Source organism: Exophiala aquamarina, assembly GCF_000709125.1.
Source record: "Exophiala aquamarina CBS 119918 chromosome Unknown aczIA-supercont1.15, whole genome shotgun sequence".
In the NCBI taxonomy this organism is placed as follows: domain Eukaryota; kingdom Fungi; phylum Ascomycota; class Eurotiomycetes; order Chaetothyriales; family Herpotrichiellaceae; genus Exophiala; species Exophiala aquamarina.
In genome coordinates, this window is record NW_013550573.1 from 90,941 (window position 1) to 110,787 (window position 19,847).

Genomic DNA, 19,847 nt, shown 5'->3' on the forward strand with positions numbered 1-19,847 from the left:
TGTCGCTTTACCTGCTACCTTTTCGATGACACAAACAAGCACTCTGTGATACATATTCGAACGTCTCGTACACCCTACCCCTGTCCTGTCACCCTCCTTTTAAGTTCACCCGACGACTCCAATGCAATGGACAAGGGCAAATTCGCAGCACAGCATATTCGGCCTCTCCGCAAGCGCTTTTCTCAATGGACAGGTGAAATCATCAATCAATGGCGAGAGCCACTGACACCATCTGATACGCCATCTTCCAATGAGCCTCACAATCAAGGTTTCACGAATCCAATTGCCACGAGTTCGGGATACTCTCCTGCGACTGCCGCCTCACATCCTGCCATGGACACGGACCTTCTCCGATTGCGCTTCAAAGTAAGTGACCTTTTCCTGAATCTCCTGCCCTCATCATAGATATCAGAGGAGTTCAGAATATGTGGTCCGCTATTACCTTGTGGACTGCTTCGGCACTGGGCTTCTGTCGATGGCTACTACACAAGTCACTCCTTGACTCGATCGCATCTCCGGAAACTGCTTTCAAACCTCCCACCCTTTCGTTTGATGTGAGCTGCCACCAACTGAAGGGTAGGGGGAAGCCTGGATCAAGATGTGTGCCTATAAGAACCACAACAGACGGCGAAAGCTCCTTCTACCTGCTCAGAGCCTAGAGGGCACCATGACTCTACTTCACGTCCTCCTTCCCATATACTCATGGATTCCATATCTATTCTCATTATACCTATTTTATCTTGCCTAACTGTTCTTGTCCAGGCCCTACCAGCATCAAATTATCCAGCAGAGAGCGATCAAGACACACGGGTACCAAAGGAATACCCACCGAACATAAATGTCTCTTGCGTCGAGTTTCTAGGCAACGTCCGTAGCTCTACCACCTACGTGAAAAGAGATCTGGGTTTTCAGGGTCGGCTAGGTCGCCATATCCTGCTCAGTTACGGTGACACGTTGTATAGTGACGCAGACTACTCGGACACATGGCGCGGAATGACAAGCGACTCTATTGCCCTTGCAACTCACGACCCTCTGATGGTGGTTGATCCCACTCTCAACGACGATGGATATCCGCCGCAGTTCTGCCCATTGATGAATGATCTTAACGAGGATCCCGCTGAATGCGCTTTGGGCATCACCAATGTTGTCGAGACAAGTCCAGGTCAAGGCGTCCTTTACTTCCTCCTGAATCATCGCCCAGATGGGAATAATACTCTAGTGGGAGCTGGTGTTGCCACCGTGCATCTAAAGCATCATACATACCCACCAAGCCCATCAATCAAAAGGCTGGGGCAGTACTGGTGGGATGCTACGACAGAGCCATGGTATGGCGACATATGTGCCCTTCACTGGAAGGGTCATGTGTATGCCTATGGACATGGTGGTGCTGACAACCCTTGGGTGTATCTTGCTCGGGTACGACACGACGAGGCATCTCTTCTCGAATGTTACGAGTATTGGAACGGTCTTGTCTGGCAGAAAGAACGATTGAACGCGACCTCCCTAGGTGAGGTCGAGAGCGTCTTCTGGCAAATCAACCAGGGCCAAGTCGTATGGTCGAATTATTTTGGCTGTTTGATGTTCATCTACTGTGGTAAGTCTCAATGTGCCACTTGCTCAACGAGAAAGGATTGAAGGTGTATGGATCTTCCAATACTAATACCATACCTTCATCAGACAATTGGATGAATTCTAAAGTTCTCATGAAGACTTCGCAAAAGCCAGAGGGCCCGTGGTCTGAGCCAACGACTCTTTATCAGGCTACGCCTTTGCAAGAGGGAAGCTCTATCTATGCCGCAGTTCCTCACCCATATTTTGACGAATCTGGCAAGACATTGGTGGTCACCTTTACGAATCATCCAAACACGGTGCAGGCTATCAGGATAGCCTTCGATTAGCGAGAGAATTGGATTTTTGAGTTCAAGGAACGCCTGAAGTCGGTAAGTAGCACAAGCAAGGAATCATTTCATTTACCGTCTGCTGTTTAGCCAAAGGGTTATGGTTGCTGGGTCACGAGCTCATCACTTGAATCAATATGTGACGTCATGTCATACATTCAACACAGCAATGATTGAGTTTTGGCTGAAGAGAACGTGTTCACACATGGAATGGATCCAATAGACGCAGAGGGTTGAGCCTGCACGTACTCGGTACTAATATCCCCATGCACACTTCGATACAAAGTTGGTGGCAATGATGAACCTTGTCACATCCCCCCTCCAGGCTGCATAGAATGCCCACCCAATGCAACGTTGGCGCATGGCGTCGGAGAAACTCAAATTGGATCTCCATCGAACGATCGCGAGGGAAGTGTATTCAATGCCGACGCCTCGCCCATTCGAATATTGTACAACAGACCTGATCAATTTCATCTCATTGATTGAATGCTGAAACCCGACTGAAGCTCACGCAGCACCCTTCCCCGACTGAGTAGGTTTCGCCGATCAGCCTTGCGTACAAGAAACCCCGCTTGCGTCAATGGCTGGGTACCAAGACTGCCCTTGGCAAGTGGAGGAAAATCTTGGCCGGCTATGCCTAGACATTATGATTCCAATCATTTGATCCGTTAACAGCGATCAAGAGGCCGCTTTGATTCGCAGTATCCACAGAGTCATGTTTCCAACAATCGAAGGCAAGTCTTGCCTTTTTAGGCGCTGCCTCTCATTGCCCAGTTGATGGAGTGCCCAGAGCCTTGCGGTCATCCTCTCAACTCCACAAAGTACTTCCCAAATCACCCTTGATCGTATGACGATATCATTCTGAATCCTCTCCCCACTATTTGGCTGCTTCAGAAAACTGGGTTTTCCCACTCGTGTATCGAAAATGTGTGGGCAAATAAGAACGCTGATGGTCCCCTCTTCGCCATTCTTTTTCCACCTCCCCCCAGAATTGTCATTTGAGACTTTGAGAAGGAAAAGTCTGTAGAAATGGCCGTCCGAGTAAAGAAACCCGATGATGAGCCTGGCGCGGCCTGGGTGGCCATTGTGATTGGTATCTTCGTTGCGTATGTACTTCTCCTTCAACTTTTGCGTATCATATTAACGGTTCCAGCTTTGGTGGATTACTGTTCGGATATGACACAGGCACAATTTCTGGTGCGTTTATCAAGCGTTATGGTTAATATAGCCATGTGTGATTAGTCTGACTCCCCATTCTCAGGCATCCTGGAGATGCCCTACTGGAAGGAGACATTTTCCACAGGATATATCGACGCCAATGGAGAGCCAGGCATCAGCTCCGGCGAGGAATCACTCATCGTCTCGATTCTCTCTCTGGGAACCTTTCTCGGTGCGCTCACGGCTGCTCCGACGGCGGATTTCTTTGGACGAAGAATGGGTTTGATTCTCTCAACTGCATTTGTCTTCAATCTCGGAGTCATTTTGCAAACTGCTGCAACCAGTCAGCCGTTGTTTATTGCCGGTCGATTCTTTGCCGGCTACGGCGTTGGATTGATCTCAGCTATGAGTAAGACCCCAGACAATCCACTTCATCATTCCATCTAGCTCACGCCGCCACTCTCACAGTCCCTCTTTACCAGTCAGAAACGGCGCCGAAATGGATTCGAGGGACAATCGTTGGAAGCTACCAGCTCGCAATCACAGTTGGCCTCTTCTTAGCTGCAATCGTCAATAATAGCACCGGTCAACGACCTGATTCGGGCTCTTATCGAATCCCTGTCGCCCTGCAATTTGCCTGGGCTATCATTCTGGTCGGAGGTCTTCTTGTTCTGCCCGAGACCCCTCGCTTCCACATCAAAAAGGGCAATTACGAAAAAGCCATCAAAGCACTTTCGAAGCTTCGCCGACTTCCCCAGGATCACCCTGGTCTAGTCGAAGAACTCGCAGAAGTGCGTGCCAACCATGAGTACGAGATGTCATTGGGCAAGGGCAGCTATGCAGACCTATTGAAGGGGACAATTGCTAAACGACTCATCACCGGTTGTTTACTTCAGGCACTCCAACAGCTTTCCGGCGTAAGGCTGATTGACATTTATTCAAAGAGCTTTTTTCTGACTTGGAAAAATAGGTAAATTTTATTTTTTATTACGGAACCGCCTATTTCACTCGCGCAGGCTTCCAGAATCCTTTCATCATCCAGGTTATCACCAACACTGTCAACGTGGTATGTTTAACATTTTCCTCATTTTCAATTCGCCGATTCTTCTTTCCCCCTGTTTTTGCATCCAGCTAATGTGCCGTTTAACATCCAGGTCAGTACTTTCCCTGGACTCTATCTAGTTGAGAGACTTGGACGACGTAATTTGCTTCTATGGGGTTCAGCTGGAATGTGTGTCTGCCAATATATCGTGGCCATCACCGGTACCGTGGCGGGTACGGAAGACTTGGCAGCTCAACGAACGGCTATCGCATTCGTCTGCATCTACATCTACCACTTCGCATCCAGCTGGGGTCCAGTCGCCTGGGTGGTGACAGGAGAACTCTTTCCGCTGAAAATCAGAGCTCGAGCTCTAAGCATCACAACAGCTACGAATTGGCTGCTCAACTTTGCGATTGCTTATTCGACACCGTACCTCGTGGACGTGGAGCACGCAAACCTACAGTCCAAAGTATTTTTCATCTGGGGAACGTTTTGCGGCATCGGATTTGCTTTTGTCTGGTTCATGATCTACGAGACCAAGGGCCTTACGCTTGAGCAGGTTGACGAGCTCTATGAGATGGTTGACAAGGCCTGGCAGAGCAAGAAGTTCCGCCCCAAGGTTAGCTTCCGTGATGCCAGCACCGCCGAACAAGGCGGCGATGGAGCAAGGAAAATGAGCATCCGCCAGATGAGTGTCGCCCAGGAGCAGCGCCGAGCCTCTCAGGCAAACAGCGAGACTTTGAATGAGAAGAACACGGCGTGATCAATGACAGATCATGCTAATACTACACCTAGGGACCCGAGTACCTACAATGTACATTGTACCTATTCTATACATAAAGTCCGACTATGTATCCTGGGAGAGAGATTGTGTGTGAGTGGAGTGGAAACTGCTTGAACCTACGTGGGAAATACATTTATTTGCCCTGTTCGTACGTAGTACCTGTCGCGTCCATAACCTGCCTTTTACAGTACTATTGTCATTCTTATTTGTCACCCGTAGCACTGCCTCTGCCTCTCTTCACTCAGGGTCAAGGTTTACACTGCAGATGTCATAATAACTTGAGCCTCTCACATTGTCAACGCGATAAGTGTACCCAACTTGAGTTAGGTAATCAAGAGATCATCGAGCACCGTGGCAATTTTTAATGAGATGCCTCTGCGGGGTCCAGGTTCATATATCCATTCGGCAGGCACCATTTTTAACCACCCAGGTGGATAAACGGCGCCCACTTCCAAACAGCCGTGCAATTATCTTGCCTATTCCGGAAATCCATCACGGCATAGTGAAGTGCGCGTGACACGGGCAATCTTAACGACTTGCTGTCCTTAAGCAATTCTTCGTAGAACTTGCCTGCAATGGCAACAGCGGCGGCATCATCTGCACCCCACAGTGTCCCTATAACGTGTCGGAATCCACTGAGCTGAAAAGCGCTGGCGAGATGGATACTCTCGTCAACGAGATCTTCGACTTTCAGCTCAGCGGTCGAACAGGCCGAGAGGTATGCAATTTCGGTGTCATCACGACTGATTGTGTCCAAATCGCCGAGGGCGAGGCGCTCTTGCTTCTCCCTCCCAAGGAGGAGAGCACTTTTAGCGGGCTCTACAGTGTCTGCAATGCCGTGACAAGCAAAGTGGACTATTGTGCAAGTCTCGAATTCGGAAAGGACTTCTTCTTTGGTAGGCCGCTCCAAAACCTTCGTTGACGCCCACGAGCCGACGTGTTTCTTGATGGCCGCGACCTCCTCCGCCACGTTGAGCGAAACCCCGTGGCTTGGTGTGCTAGGCATTGAAACAACAAGGACTTTTGGCTCTACTTCTCTGCTCAATGTTTGGGGCTTGTTTCTGATGAACTGAAGCATTTTCAAGGTCGTGACATATGATGAGGCGACGTGACTCAGTGTGTTCTCCGTGGATCCTTTCGAATGATCACCAGCTGCATGAATCGGTACCTGTGCCATTATCCCACCCCCAACCCACCAGATGTGTGGTAACTTTTCGCCGGGGCCTACTGGACCCACAAGCCCCAATTTTGAGAGGACTGGCTTCACTATGACTTTCCACAGGTCTGACAGTTCAGTTGCCACATCTGGAATAAGAGGCTTTTGCTTTTTGCCTCCGAGAGAAAGAGATGCATCCCGTCGGGCCAAGTTTCCTCTTGAAGCACAAGTATCTATACATCGCCGAAGATTTTCTTTCTTCAGGTCAGGGAGACATAAGACCCGGATTTCATCTGCAGTTATCAAGAAAGCTTCACTGCTGACATCACTGACATTAAAGGAGACGAGAGGCCCGTCTCGTGCCAAGTCCAAGATCTCTTTCTCTGAGGGAGGTAGAAGGAAATTTTCGTTTCCCGCACATGCCCGTATATCATTTTGAATATCAGACAGGCTCTTGAACAGCCGTTCACGCTGAAGATCGTGTGATGTGTAGTCTTTCGCTGAGATATCCAGCAAAGCAGAGTTTCGAAATGCATTCGCGGCTATGATTTGCTGCCTTGTCCTGAGATATTGGGCCTGCTTGTCATTGCCCTTGTCCTTTAGAGAGGACAGATCGGCTCTAAAGTCCATCATTAGGCTCGAGATTACTCCTCTGCTCTGCTCGAGCGCTTGAAATGCTTGGGCTGGAGTCCTTCCAGCTTTCAGGAAGACGGAGCCTGTGAGAGATGCGAGCCCGAAGAACTGTCGAAGGGTGTGTTGCAGATCGTCTCGAGCACTTGATGGCGGTGTGACCTCAGGGAGAATGTTTAATATCTGGTCCAGTAGTTGAGCTGCCTTGAGCCAGTTCCTCTCCGCGACCAGATGGTATACAGCTGATTGTCCGGCACGTATGCGAGTTAGTGGAAGTCCGCTTGACGTACCAAGACAAGCTTCATACGACGATATCGCATTCTGCAAGTCTCCTTCCTTTTTTCGACCATTCAACTCGTATCTATCTTCGAATAAGCTCCCCAGATTACTTTGATATGTCGAAAGATCCAGAGTATTGTTAGGCGTCTTACTAATGGCTTCTTGGGAATATTCAATGGCTTTATCCAGGTCGCTTGGCCTTCCGATGCATCGGTAGGCATCCCCAAAAAGAAGCCCCAAATTGTTCACGCGTCCTGCATAATCCCAATCATCCTCCTTGGTGGCTTTGACCGCAATCAAGGTGACTTCAATGGCTTCCTCAAGAATAGGTGATTTGGCTGCCTGGGTTGGACATTTCAGAGACTTTTGCCGGAGGAGAACGCCAAGGTTGTTCAAGCGCCTCCAACGGTATGGATGATCATCCTGCGTCATATCTATAGCTTCCCGTGCGTGGGTAATAGCACATTCAATGTCCTTTGTTTGTGAGTCTCTCAGATAGCGCTCGCCCAGTATATGGGCTAAATTGCTCAGATATATCGCACGTTCTGGCTGATTCCCAGCTGTTAAATCAACCGCCTTCTGTGCGAATTTCAGCGCTTGTTCTAGATCGGTCTTTCCATTAATTTTCTGGTATCGGTCTCGGAGCAGACTCGCAAGGTTGTTCAAACGGATCGCATAGCTTGGGTCGTCGTCTGAGGTCAATTCCATCACTTTTTGATAGTTCTCGATCGCCAAATCGAGGTCAAGCGGCTCACCAGAGTGGAGACATCGATCTCCATATAGACTTGCTAAATCGGCCAAGAATTTTGCTTTATCCGGATCGTTGTCGGATACAGTGTTAACCGCATTCTTGGTGTGTTCGATGGCTTCATCAATATCAGCCCCTCCTAATTTCTGGAATCGATCCCCTAGAACGGTTCCGAGACTGTTGGAGACTCTTGCTGGAATCTGTTCCTGTTCCGAATAGGAGTTCACGACTTCTTTGATGAAATTTATGGCTTCATTAATGTCCGTCGACTCATCAGTGACTTGAAACTTTTCGTGGTAGTACAATCCAACATTATTCAGGAACGTCCGATGATTGTGAGAGTCTTGGGTATCATCAGCGGCTTTCTTTGCGTGGCTAATTGCAGCCTCAATGTCAGCCAGGTCATCAGTCATGAGGAATTTGTCTCTAAAGAGACTCCCTAAGAAACTGAAGCGTTTCGGCCTCATCCGATCTCCCTCAGGAGTGATGTTGCTGCCCTTTTCTATGGCTTCGATAGCTTCTCGAAGGTCATTCTGGTTTTCCGTGTGTCTAAACCGGTTTCTATATAGAATTCCCAGTTGATCCAGGAGCTCTAAGCAGTCCAGGTCATCTTCTGAAGCCGCATCAATCTTCTGTCGCGTGGCCCTAATATCCTCTTCCATTCTCTCCATCCTTTCAAGGCAATTTCAGATCTATATGACAGATAGAGTAGCTTCATATGCCAGAAAGACAGGGAACTTTACTTTGAAACTAGGTTGGAACCTAGGGTCAAGAACGCTCGTATTTGGTTCTGAGCTAATCGATCAACGCAAACGACACTGCAAAGGAGAGTACAGGTGAATTTTCAGCCTCATGCTGACGTGGCTCTAATTCCATGGGGCATTCTTGCAGCCCTTTCATGCAGCCGCGCGATTTCAGCACCAGCCAAGCAGGCGTGGCTTACACCCCACCAGCGGCTAAGTTAAGGGTTCTACAGCTCTTGTTGATGGGTGCAGGGATCTTCTCTACTGTATCACTAGTCACCAACCATGGAGCGCATTGGCAGCGAGTGGGAAATGGTCATGAGGCTGGGAGCTGATGGCTGCCTAATAATCCGGTCCCGGGAATAGCTCAATGACAACAAGGATTGTAGCGGCAAGAGTTGATTTAATTCGCATGGTATGCTGAATCAACTTCATTGCGCAAATGTTGGAGACGCGCAGCTAGGCCTGTGGCCATCTGGAGACCTACTTGCTATGAAATAAATCCGCTGGCGATTCTCAAGTGCCGCCCAATGCCACTCGAACAGACCACTCCTTCACCATCGCCAACAGAGTCTGTCATATTGTAACCTACGTCTCCCAAGATGACGGATACTGAGTCCAAGACCTGGGCTATACTGATTGGGATTAATTTCTACCCTGGAAACAAATCCCTGAAGGGATGCGTTCACGACGTCACATCCATCGCGGCGTTTCTGACCGACAGTGCCCCGCCGATGGACATCAAAGTCTTCACGGCGAGCCAGCCTTCCGACCCTTCTGCCAACGGTCCACCCGAAGAATCTGATTTGCTACCCACATACGATAATATCACACGCGAGCTAAGGAGTATAAATTCTCAAGCAAGAGCCGGAGATGCAGTTTACATTCATTACTCTGGCCATGGTGCAGATCGTCAGTCTCTCCAACTGACTGGCCAAGATCCACATATCGGCACCGAGGATTTTGCCTTAGTCCTGTATGATGGACCTCATGGAATGAAGAAACTACCGGGAAGCGAACTAGCAAGACTACTAAAAGCAATGGTGGACAAAAAATTGGCCGTCACTTTAGTCCTTGACTGTTGTTTTTCCGGAAGCGTTACGCGACATGGCGTCAAACGTACTTCAACTGTCCGAAGTATAGACTTCGATTCTACCATCGACGATGCTTGTTCCTCACTTCCTCCCAGGAGTCGAGGGCCTCTTCGTGACGGACGCATCGTCCCTCACTGGTTGGTAAATCCGGACGGCTATACTATTCTCTGTGCCTGTGGACCCTACGAGATTGCTGAAGAATTCGAGTTCGAAGACGGAACATTCCACGGCGCACTCTCATATTTCTTACTCCGGGCACTAAAGTCACTGAGAAGGTCCGGCATGAAGATTAATTCTCAAGCTCTGTATCAACATATTTGCGCTAGATTTCATGCTAAGCTGCCCCGACAAAATCCCAGACACTATGGGAACGGGGTTCCCTCATGTTTTGGAAATTGTTTGAATAAAGCCGAAGATCCATTTACTGCTGTTTTCTTCCCACAGGAAGGCAATCGATTATGCCTAAGAGCTGGGTATGCGCATGGTGTCCAGAAAGGCGACGAGTACGAGGTTTGCCCATTCACAGCGGTAGGAAATGAAGCAGGCCCCGTACAGTATAGTGCGATTCGGGTCAACGTCAGCGCTGTTCGCGGTCTCACTTCGGACATGGTATCATCCGACCCAACTATTTCCCTTGGTAATGTCAAGTCAGGCTGGATTGCTAAACCTCGCACTCAACTGCGTCTTCAGAATACCACTATACAACTTATGACCGAAGATAGCGACATCGGCAAGTGGCAACAAAAGGCGGGTTCCCAAAAGTTTCTCAGATTTTGCGAAGACGAGCTAGAGGGCCAGCCTTGCTTATTCAAAATTCATGTGAACAGTGACCATGAATATGAAGTCATCGACCAATCGAGTCAACCGGTGGCAACTCTCCCAACAGTCTCCTGTGATAGGAAGGATGCAATGGATCTTGTTGTAAATATGCTCGAGCATGTGGCTATTTATAAATCCATCGAGGCAATCGAGAACCGCTTTCCATCGGCGTCATTCTCCGAATCATTTGTTATTCAACTTGCCACCGATCCAGGGGTCTGTTTGTTGAATTCTGGTGTTCTTGACGTGAAAACCCATAATGAAGTGAAATTCACAGTTCGAAATTGTGGCGAAGCGTCGATATACGTCCATCTGCTTGATTTGCGCCCTTCTTGGGAAGTTTTCGATATTGTCAAAGCTAGCGGCAGTAGATATATAGAGGTTCCCGGAAACGAATCCTCAGAGATAAAACTTGAAATGACAGTACCCGACTTTCTTGTGAGTTTGGGACAGAGTCACTGCGAAGATGTCCTCAAATTTCTTGTTACAAGTCGGGCAACCTCGATCGAGGGAATGTGCTTGAAGGAGCTTCCTAGGTCGGCAGATAGTGTGGGCACAAATTTTCGTGGGGATCAGGACAGGGTCTCGAATTTCCTTATGGGGCTGGGCTCTCCGTTGCGAGGGAACGGAGACGATCCTCTGTCAGAAGACTGGGCAGCCCTTAACTTCGTTGTGCGGACTGCGCTGCCACCTCGATGATCTCTCATTATCTGTCTCTTTCTCCAATCTTGATCACTTGAAAACTATGTATCTCTCTCTAACATATCAGGAAGAAGGCCTCATATCCCTGCCCCATAGGCAGACAAAAAGATGGTAAGTATCGCAGCTCGAGCGAATTTTAGGACCTCGAATAGATATACTGTCATAACCGTAGTTCATGACACAACGCTTCTATTAGCGGCTTCCAGTTCCTTCTCGCTGATGTCCTGGCCTTCTTTCACCGGGTTATCATCTTTGTCAAACAGGGTATATTTTCCAGCCTCAGGGCCTGGCCCGACCGTGAATGGGCCTTCGCGGGTATCCGAGCCAGGGACACGGAAGTACACCTTGTCTCCCGGTCGAAATGTGCTTACCTGAGCCGAAGGATTTGTCCATCAGATTCAGTGTGTCAAAAAGAAGATCGTGAACTTGAATGAATACTCACTAGGCTGTAAGATTTGATCAATGGACGGCCACCATGGTCAGCGACGCGAAATTTGGGGCTCTGATCACTGAATGAAATATTAGAAATTGTGGTTCCATTGGTCAGTGCCATGCAACTAGCCCAGCTTGATCACTCATAATTTCCGCTGCGTGCACACCTGTTTAGTCGTGTTCGAGTGGATTGATAACTAAAAATATAAATACCCGTGTGTTCTCATATATGGTCTGTAATGTTTGAGGTCAATGTCAAGGAGTGAGGCTGCAAAAATGGAAAGGCCCATCTATGCCCATCTTGGTCCACTGCTGCCTGAGCTCGACTAATATCATCTCTCCAATCATGGAGTTTGGACTGGCTTCATAGCCTCACTTTTCCTCGCCAATGAAGCAGCTCAGATGTTTGCGCCTACGTATTTAGGCGAAAGATGCACCGCTTCACCAGGAGACTGGGACGTATAAATTGAAAAATTCATCATCAGATGTTTGCCTCACTGAATCAATTCTCAATGTCAGCCTCATGCTAATAGCATCGACGAACTGATCGAATCGAAAATTTCAAGTGTAAGTGTTAGCACAGAGAAGCAAGAGTCTACATTATAACGGACAGGAAAGAGGAGACTTCTTACCCAGGTGTTGTTAGGAAATGACTGTATTGACGACTACTTTTACGATCTGGAAACATAGGCTTTCACAATATTTGTTCAGGGACAATGGCGAAGGCTTGCGAGACCTGCAAAGTAGGGATAAATAGGGTCTTTTGTGTGATCATGCTAATCGACTCCAGTCGAGGACTACCCTCAAGGCTATCCGCGACTCTCTAGACTGGTTGCGTCGCATAATGCATTCTTCGTGTGTCGTCGTTTCTTAATACTGCGTGCTCGTCTTCTACTCCTGAAGCAGGATAAGTTGTCTTCCCTCGAGAAGCAACTCGAGATGGTTGACCAACAAGAAACCAATCCACTCTTTCTCGCCAGCAGTAGGCGCGATAGAAATACTGAACGAGAATCAATCCTGTCAGAAATTGATATCGCTCTGGCAGATTATGGCAAGCCATTTCCTCGAAGACACTCATCTTTTTCGATTGCTGAGTGGTGTTTTAGATTCAATGGTTGAGAGAAATCGGCAAATACTTGCCCTGGAGACCGCAAAGACCCGGGATATCTCCAGCCTGAAACATTGGGTAGAGGGAAACGCTTGTATAGCCAGGGAAGAGACAGCGTACCTACTACAGCCCAAAGATTTGCTGAGCACTGTACCAGTGTCAGACGATGCTGTTGCCCAAGTGGAGGCTTGGCTGGAGGACAAAATCATCCACTGGTGGAAGGACTTCCGGGAGGTGAGAAGACCCAAAACAAAACCTGCACGGTGAGGATTTTGGATCGTTGCTTACAAGAACTGCCCCAGCTTCCGTTCCACAACATCTCAAGAGATCCAAACGTGTACATCTCTTCTGGCTCTGCTCTGAGACGAGCGACTAGGTTCCTCATAGCTCTTCTCTTGGTCATACTCCTCTTTATCCCTATCGTCCTCTGCAGTGCCCAAAACAGCATGACTGCGCGGATGGCCGTTGTCGCTATCGCTGCAAGTTTGTTTATAGGGATTGTATCTATCATCATCAAGGCAAAATCAATTGAGATATTCATGGCCGGGGCGACGTATGTGAAATCTATTATCTCAGAAGAAAACCCCATTGATCGGGTACAACAAGTTCCTCATGCTAACATTTACTGTGTAAAGATACGCCACCATTCTGGTTGTTTTTGTTGCTGGCACAAACACAAATCGCAATTCGTGACTTGAAAGCACCTGGCATGGATACCTCCAGTGCTAATCGGATCGACAGTCCACAACGTACAAGTAATGTTGGCGACACCTTGTCACGAATGCTTTTTAGCCGAGCTGGGTCGCAGGCTGAATTACTATGCAACTACCGGCGACGTATGGCGCTTTGATCACCACCTAAGAAACTGGAGGCTAATTTGATTGAACCCGATTGGGCACCGAGAGGTGAATTAAAACTTGATGTACATAAACCTTGGCCGATTTCCTTGCTCCTTCTTTTATGTGGTATTCGCTTGGATAGCGTGGATGCGCTAAAACAGTGCTTTGAGCGTGTCCCGTGGCTGGACGGAGGAGTTCATGAACCGTCGTCAATGTCGAGTGGATCCGCGATGAGGTTGTCTACGTCAGTCCGATCGGGTGCTGTTCGGCTTGAACCGAAAGCTAGCCGCTAGAAGCTATCTAAGTATGCCCCTTGCTGTGTCATGGTGCTCACGAGAGCGATTGAGGTTCCTAACATAGCGCTCCGAATGACTCATTAAGAGCATAACCTGGGCTGGCATGACTTTCCGAAGCCTGCGCCTGGGGCGCTGGACACATGGGAATTGGCGGTGGCTGTGTTCGTATCGCCTCCAGTGGCTGTATTGAATGAATGACTGACGCGGGTTCTCTTGGCTGCGTAACCTCGATGGTTCGACAATTTAAGCTCGGTCCTCAAGATGTATGTGTTGATGCCTCGAGGGTTGAAAAACATATTGCAGATCTACGCGCCGCTGACTCCGCCGTCTTAGAGTGCACTCCTCTAGGGCACTCTGCCACCATGTCCACATCTCCACAAAGTCTGTGCGAAGTATGTCGTACAGTTGACTTTGACAAACTTTTCAACTTCCCTGCTCACGAGTGCCACGATGAGTGCTTTGGACGAACGCTGCCGATTTCACAGCACAAATTTGGAACTATTGGGGAGCTGCAGCATCGCAGCTTCTCCTGCCCTGTCTGCTCCTTCCTTGTGAATGCATGGATAAGGGGAGCACGCCACCCTTCGCAAGTGGAACCGACCGCCCAGCTTCTGATGAAAAGGTGGAGACGCAAAATGGAGTCACCCATAGCCTGGTTCAACTTATTTGGTGTCGAGATGACGGGGCCGTTAGCCTCATGCGTGCAGTTTGGTCCCGCAGGCAGGGAGTATGATGGCTTAGTGTTAGCCTTTCAGCCTCCAAGAATCACCAAGCAAGGCGAAATGACAACGTTCCGGTCATACACCAATGAGGAAATTGCCACCGGCAGGGTCAACTTTGCCATGATTCAAGAATGGCTGAAGTCTTGCAACAAGCATCAGAAGTGTCGACTTAAGGATGAAGAGAAGCCAGACAGTGTGATAAAACGGCGATTGGAAGAGGGAGAACTCCGGTTGATCGATGTGCTGACATTGGAAATCGTCCGTTCCAATGGACTACTTCCGTACGTCGCTCTGAGTTATGTCATTGCTCAGCAAGGCGCCGCACCTACGGAGCCAGCTCCGTTCGACAGAAATCGGCTGCCAGATCCAGATCTGCTGCCACAAACTATAAAGGACGCTTTGCAAGCCACTAAAGCCATTGGAGAAAGATATCTATGGATAAGTGCTTATTGCATCGATCAAACTGATGCCGATGAGAAGCAAAGGCTAATTGGGAAGATGGACTTGGTATACGAAGGTGCAGCATTAACCATTTGTGTTTTAACACCAACAGGCGTTGGGCCTGGTATGTATGGTGTGAGCTTGCCGATCGTGCGATTCGACCAAGTCATTGAGACAAACTCAGTTGGAACCTTTCTCACTGTCCAAATCCCACGCCTTGTTAGACAAATAAGCAGCTCACTGTGGCAGACTCGTGGTTGGACATTTCAAGAAGCGGTAATATCTCGACGATGCTTACTTTTCACCTCTGTTGGAGTTGCACTGTGGTGCAGGTCTCAAATTTATCACGAAGCATTCAATTACTCCGACGCTTCTGTGCATGACAGTTCTATCTTGGGCCCTCTTCCGTATGGGATCGGGGTGAGCAGGTTACCCTTTTCTTTCAGAATTGAAAACGAGTCTTTTGGGAACCGATGGCTCTTCAATACTTGGAATCAAATTGTTCATAGCTACACTTCACGCCAACTGACATACAATGCTGATGCTGAGAAGGCCATCATGGGTATCTTCAACAGATATTCTGAGATTACGGGAACTCCGATTGTTCGCGGATTACCCCTAGCGGCCGGAGTTTGCAGTCTCGTCTGGAGGTTCCAAAACTGTGGTTCCTGCGAGAGAAGGAGCGAATTTCCATCCTGGACTTGGTTAGGATGGTCTGACAGCCACGGTGTGTCCTATGACTACTGGATAACTAAATACGGAGCCCAATCACTCCCGCAACGGCTGGAACTTGAGCTTCCAGAGGGAGGCTTGTCCATGTGGGGTTCTCGGGAAATCGGAACAGACTACGTCGAACTGAGATACGAAGCACAACTCTTGGGCATCCCTAACTCTTCGGTGGATGCGCTACTGTTAGCTCAGCTGAAGCTACAGACAATGCGGGCATTCTTCAATATTAGACGCTTGCCGGATCAGAAACAAAAATCGCAAGATCAAACGTCCAAACATGTCTGGGAACTACTCAATCGCGAGGGCCAGAGTATTCCAGCAATCAGAGGGCGATATTTATTGGGTGAAAACTTGGACCAAAAGTTGATCCTACCCTCGGAGATTTCGACCAGTGACGAGACAGTAGAATGCGAGTTCCTGTGCATTCAGCACTGGTCGGAGCAAGGAGGCCCACATCTTGTCAAGAACTTCGGAGATGTGGTGACCGCGATTGCAATTAGCAGGTCTTTCACGCCGGGAAAGGTAATCAGAATTGGAGCCGTTGCGATTCCATATGAGTCTTGGTGTGCTGCAAAGCCTGAGGCGATTGTGATTAGCTTAGACTAACACCGTTACCAAGAGCAAGGGTTCCATGTGTGCCCAGGGAAGCCAGGGCTGATGATGGGTGGATGCGGGAATTGGACCTAAATACTAGTACAACTATTTCCATGAGCTGGCAGGATTAGAGGTGAGCACTCAACTAGTGGGTCTCTCCGTAGGTAAACAGCCATGAGTAGTGTTAGAAGTGTGAACGTAATATAGTGCCTGGGAATTCTCTTTTGGCGTAACAAATGGTGGCTTCGGAGTTGGGTGAGGAGATACGTCTTATGCCGCGTGAACGAGCCGTATAAGCAGAGTGCTCGACTACGCGGCAAGCTATCGTCAAATCTCTTTAGGTATTTTCCAGTCCTTGACGAGACCCATTCGTTGCGCCATTCTCTCTCGATGACCTGATGGAAGCAGATCTCGATCTTGCCCTGGCCGCCCATACCAGCAATGACGATGCGACATTGACCTGGGCGCGACCGGTCGCTCCCAAGCCACTACCAATTTAACGAGGCTTGATATCTATAGTATCGACAATGGACTGGAAGGGTACTACTTTAGAATATCACAGGAAATTGTTCATAGCAACACCATTCTCGTCTGTACCAACAGTTCCATCTTAGCGGCCTAAATAAGTCCTCGCTTGATATTTACCCGAAACAGGTAGCGAAGCAGCACGTGTGAAGGATCATAAAGCACATATTCATTGAATCCAAGGGATCCTCCGGAGTGAGTTTCACTGTATGGAACCGTCGTGTCCGGCTGCAAACGTCAGATACGAGTCAATCATTGTTTTGTCCCACAGGAAGTGAAAATACAAGGAAGAAAGGAAGAAACCGAGGAGGGAAAAAGGGGCTTCTATCCACCTACCATCCAAGGCATCTCATCACCCACCCGAGGCTCTAATTCCCACTCCACTTCTTTCCACTTCGCCGGCCCAGTCCGCCCAAGCCCTTCGATACATCTATGCCGGCCCTGCGACTCCTCGATGACCTTGTGCCCGTCGTACGAGCTTGTCTGCGTCCGGATCCGGTCCGCCCCGACGTTGGCCTCGCACAGAAGCAACACTCCTTGTCCTTCCCATGAGGCGTGCTTGCAGAAGCTGGCGGATTTGCTCGACGCATCGGCGAGGTAGATGCCGTTGCCGAACATGGTCCCCGTCCAGCTCGCGCCTCGTCTGCGGATCTGTAGTCCTAGGTCGAGGATACCAAGGAGAGAGTCGAGTGGCGTGCCGTGCCACAGGAGGAGTCTCATTCCGCCACAAGGGTCGTCGTATTGCTTGGCCTCGATCCAGTCACTGTATGGGTTGGGCAAATTGGCTTTCACGAAGATCCGGTAGATCTCTTGCAGCTCTAGGGTTAGAAGATGAATTCGGTGGTTGGAATCTTCGAGGTAGCTCTTGAGCTGTTGGAATTCAAGCGTCGAAGCATCGGTCAGGCGGCGGAAACCATGCCGCAGGGAACTGTACGCTTGGTACAATGGCTGAGCCAAGGCCTTGTACGATCCAAGCTGAAGGGATCCTCGGTGACACATTTCGGTCATTGTGTTGGCAATCTCCTGTCGAGGCCAGAGGCAGTATAGGAACTTTAGCTCGAGAAAGAGAGCATGATAGCTCGATATTACTGGGGGCCGGTCGTCCCCAGCGCAGAAGGGCATCTGACTGCGGTACTGCGACGATATTCTCAGGATTGTTTTCCAATTGATGGTGCTCCCGGATTCAAGGTGTTTGCAGATACTGCCTAGAATTTGGAGTGCTGAGAAGACAGTCCACGGACTGATCTGCTCAAATGGGGCGCTGAATGCTGACCAAGATCTCGCCGTGTTCGGATTCTCGGTGCTGTTGCGATTACGCAGAGGACCGCCGAAGAGTAAGCACTCCATCAGATCCCTGACTTCCCCATTGACCTTTGCATCGACGGCTGCATAGTCCGGGAGCTCCTTAGGGCGCGCCATGGTCTCGTGGTAGTTTAGTTCGACGAACCTGAAACTCTCATGCCGTTGTGAGGGGAGTTCGTATCGTTTGTTCCATGTCAGGGACGTCTTGTCGCGGAAGGTCCTGCAAAACTTAGGTATCACATCGCCTAGATCCTTTGACTCGATTTCAGTCCTTGTGAGACCTTCGAGTCCGACACGGCCTTCTCGAGTGATCAAGGCATACGTTTCAGTCCCTGGGTTGAATACTATCTATTGAAGGCCTTGCTGTTAGCCGCTCGAGCTACTTATGAGAAATCTGCATGGCACGTTGACATACTTGTTGCCTCCGGAAGAAATTCGCGTTCTTCACAATGTCGGCCCGGAGGAGGTAAGCGTCGTATATCGACATCGTCGCTATATCTGCCACCACCGAAGCATCAGGTCCTTGCCCCGGGTCCACAGGAACATGTATCTTCGATCTATTATCCATTTGACTCCGAAAGTAGCCATCATGCGAAGTGCGTCTCGTCCTCCCAGGGCGTGGACGCCTCTTTACGCTGGAGAGATTCTCAAATTCTCTCCGGCATTTTCGATATCTCTGGCTCTCCTTCAGCAAAACATCGCAGTCGGCCTCCCAGTCGGAGGTTATCCGGGGAAGAGGAATAGTTGAACGAGGTGACGGCAGCGTCGGTGCGGCTGGGGGAGCGCTCTGGCTTGAATCTTCCGTGGTGGTTTGCACATTGGAAAGAAGAAGTAGGCACGAAGTTTCAAGGACTTCAAAGGCAGCAAGGCTGGGCTCTGCTCTCGACGTTCCCGCGAGCTTCGCTGGGTTGAAGGTCCCAGGTGGATCCGGACTCCACAAGAGGTTCATGGACTGCAATTCAGATAACGTTTCAAGTCAGGATGAGTGAGTCCAGTACATACGCGATCTAGTATGATCTAAGTCAAGCGAAGGAGGTTATCGCACGCCCAGCAAATTTTCAGCCTCGTTGGCAAACCTGATCCCATCAAACCGACACAAGTGTATATACTGCATGAGCCGAGATGTCACGAAGGTCTGAATTATGGAGTAAAGATGACTCGACGGCTTCATTTAAAGACCTCTGCTTGAGGGTGCAGCGAGGCTAACAACGTCTGAATATGCATCTTGATATTCGTTGGCACAGGGCACGCCTTTCCTTCCGCAGTCAGGGTGAGACTTTTTCTCGGCGCCAATACCACCTTAGAGTAATTAATTAGAGCTAGTCCTAGCTAATATATATGCAGAGGAGCTTTCAACAAGTATCAGATAGTCATCATCAGATAGGCATCGGATACGGAATAGAAGAGCACCTAAACAGTGGTGATGCTGATTCAAGTATTATTAGATTCAGTTATATTCAATTTCCGACTACTGTAGTGAGCATTCTGATCCTCTTGTATTTACGGTGGAAGTTGAAGCCCGGCAGACAATGTGGACAGGTACGAATCGGCAGTTGATTCCTTGCAGCGTTTCCTCACTAATTTCCCTTGGCGGAGCCTCCCAGTCGAAGCTAGAAGTAAGCAGTGTGAAGCATACAGAGTATATATCTCTTACCTTATTTCAGTAAATACTAAGTACTCTCAGAGGTATTAGTAGGACATCTGTATTTTGGCCCGGGTAGCCCAGTAAGTCCTGGGCTACCCTGGGCTCACAGCGCTAGGCTGCAACAGATGCTTATCATGAGCTTGCACGGCAAAATTTAATTA

At 49.1% G+C, this 19,847-nt stretch overlaps 7 protein-coding genes across 7 annotated transcripts; 5 read left to right on the top strand and 2 right to left on the bottom strand.

Moving 5' to 3' along the window:
* Positions 1-993: 993 nt before the first annotated feature.
* A1O9_10811 (uncharacterized protein) lies at positions 994-1,898 on the top strand (the record flags this gene model as incomplete). The annotated part of the gene is made up of 2 exons (XM_013400041.1): positions 994-1,594; positions 1,678-1,898. 2 exons carry the CDS (start codon positions 994-996, stop codon positions 1,896-1,898), a joined length of 822 nt encoding a protein of 273 aa, XP_013255495.1.
* A 1,029-nt stretch (positions 1,899-2,927) lies between these two features.
* A1O9_10812 (uncharacterized protein) lies at positions 2,928-4,861 on the top strand (the record flags this gene model as incomplete). The annotated part of the gene is made up of 6 exons (XM_013400042.1): positions 2,928-3,004; positions 3,052-3,095; positions 3,160-3,465; positions 3,525-3,973; positions 4,027-4,122; positions 4,211-4,861. 6 exons carry the CDS (start codon positions 2,928-2,930, stop codon positions 4,859-4,861), a joined length of 1,623 nt encoding a protein of 540 aa, XP_013255496.1.
* Positions 4,862-5,300: 439 nt separating this feature from the next.
* A1O9_10813 (uncharacterized protein) lies at positions 5,301-8,366 on the bottom strand (the record flags this gene model as incomplete). Its single annotated transcript, XM_013400043.1, has 1 exon — positions 5,301-8,366. One exon carries the CDS (start codon positions 8,364-8,366, stop codon positions 5,301-5,303), a length of 3,066 nt encoding a protein of 1,021 aa, XP_013255497.1.
* A 674-nt stretch (positions 8,367-9,040) lies between these two features.
* On the top strand, positions 9,041-11,050 carry A1O9_10814 (uncharacterized protein; the record flags this gene model as incomplete). The annotated part of the gene is made up of 1 exon (XM_013400044.1): positions 9,041-11,050. The coding sequence occupies one exon, from the start codon at positions 9,041-9,043 to the stop codon at positions 11,048-11,050; it is 2,010 nt and encodes a 669-aa protein (XP_013255498.1).
* A 1,483-nt stretch (positions 11,051-12,533) lies between these two features.
* Positions 12,534-13,286, top strand: A1O9_10815 (uncharacterized protein; the record flags this gene model as incomplete). Its single annotated transcript, XM_013400045.1, has 3 exons — positions 12,534-12,827; positions 12,896-13,146; positions 13,229-13,286. 3 exons carry the CDS (start codon positions 12,534-12,536, stop codon positions 13,284-13,286), a joined length of 603 nt encoding a protein of 200 aa, XP_013255499.1.
* A 1,077-nt stretch (positions 13,287-14,363) lies between these two features.
* On the top strand, positions 14,364-16,226 carry A1O9_10816 (uncharacterized protein; the record flags this gene model as incomplete). The annotated part of the gene is made up of 1 exon (XM_013400046.1): positions 14,364-16,226. One exon carries the CDS (start codon positions 14,364-14,366, stop codon positions 16,224-16,226), a length of 1,863 nt encoding a protein of 620 aa, XP_013255500.1.
* Positions 16,227-17,063: 837 nt separating this feature from the next.
* A1O9_10817 (uncharacterized protein) lies at positions 17,064-18,528 on the bottom strand (the record flags this gene model as incomplete). Its single annotated transcript, XM_013400047.1, has 2 exons — positions 17,064-18,389; positions 18,457-18,528. 2 exons carry the CDS (start codon positions 18,526-18,528, stop codon positions 17,064-17,066), a joined length of 1,398 nt encoding a protein of 465 aa, XP_013255501.1.
* Positions 18,529-19,847: the final 1,319 nt, after the last annotated feature.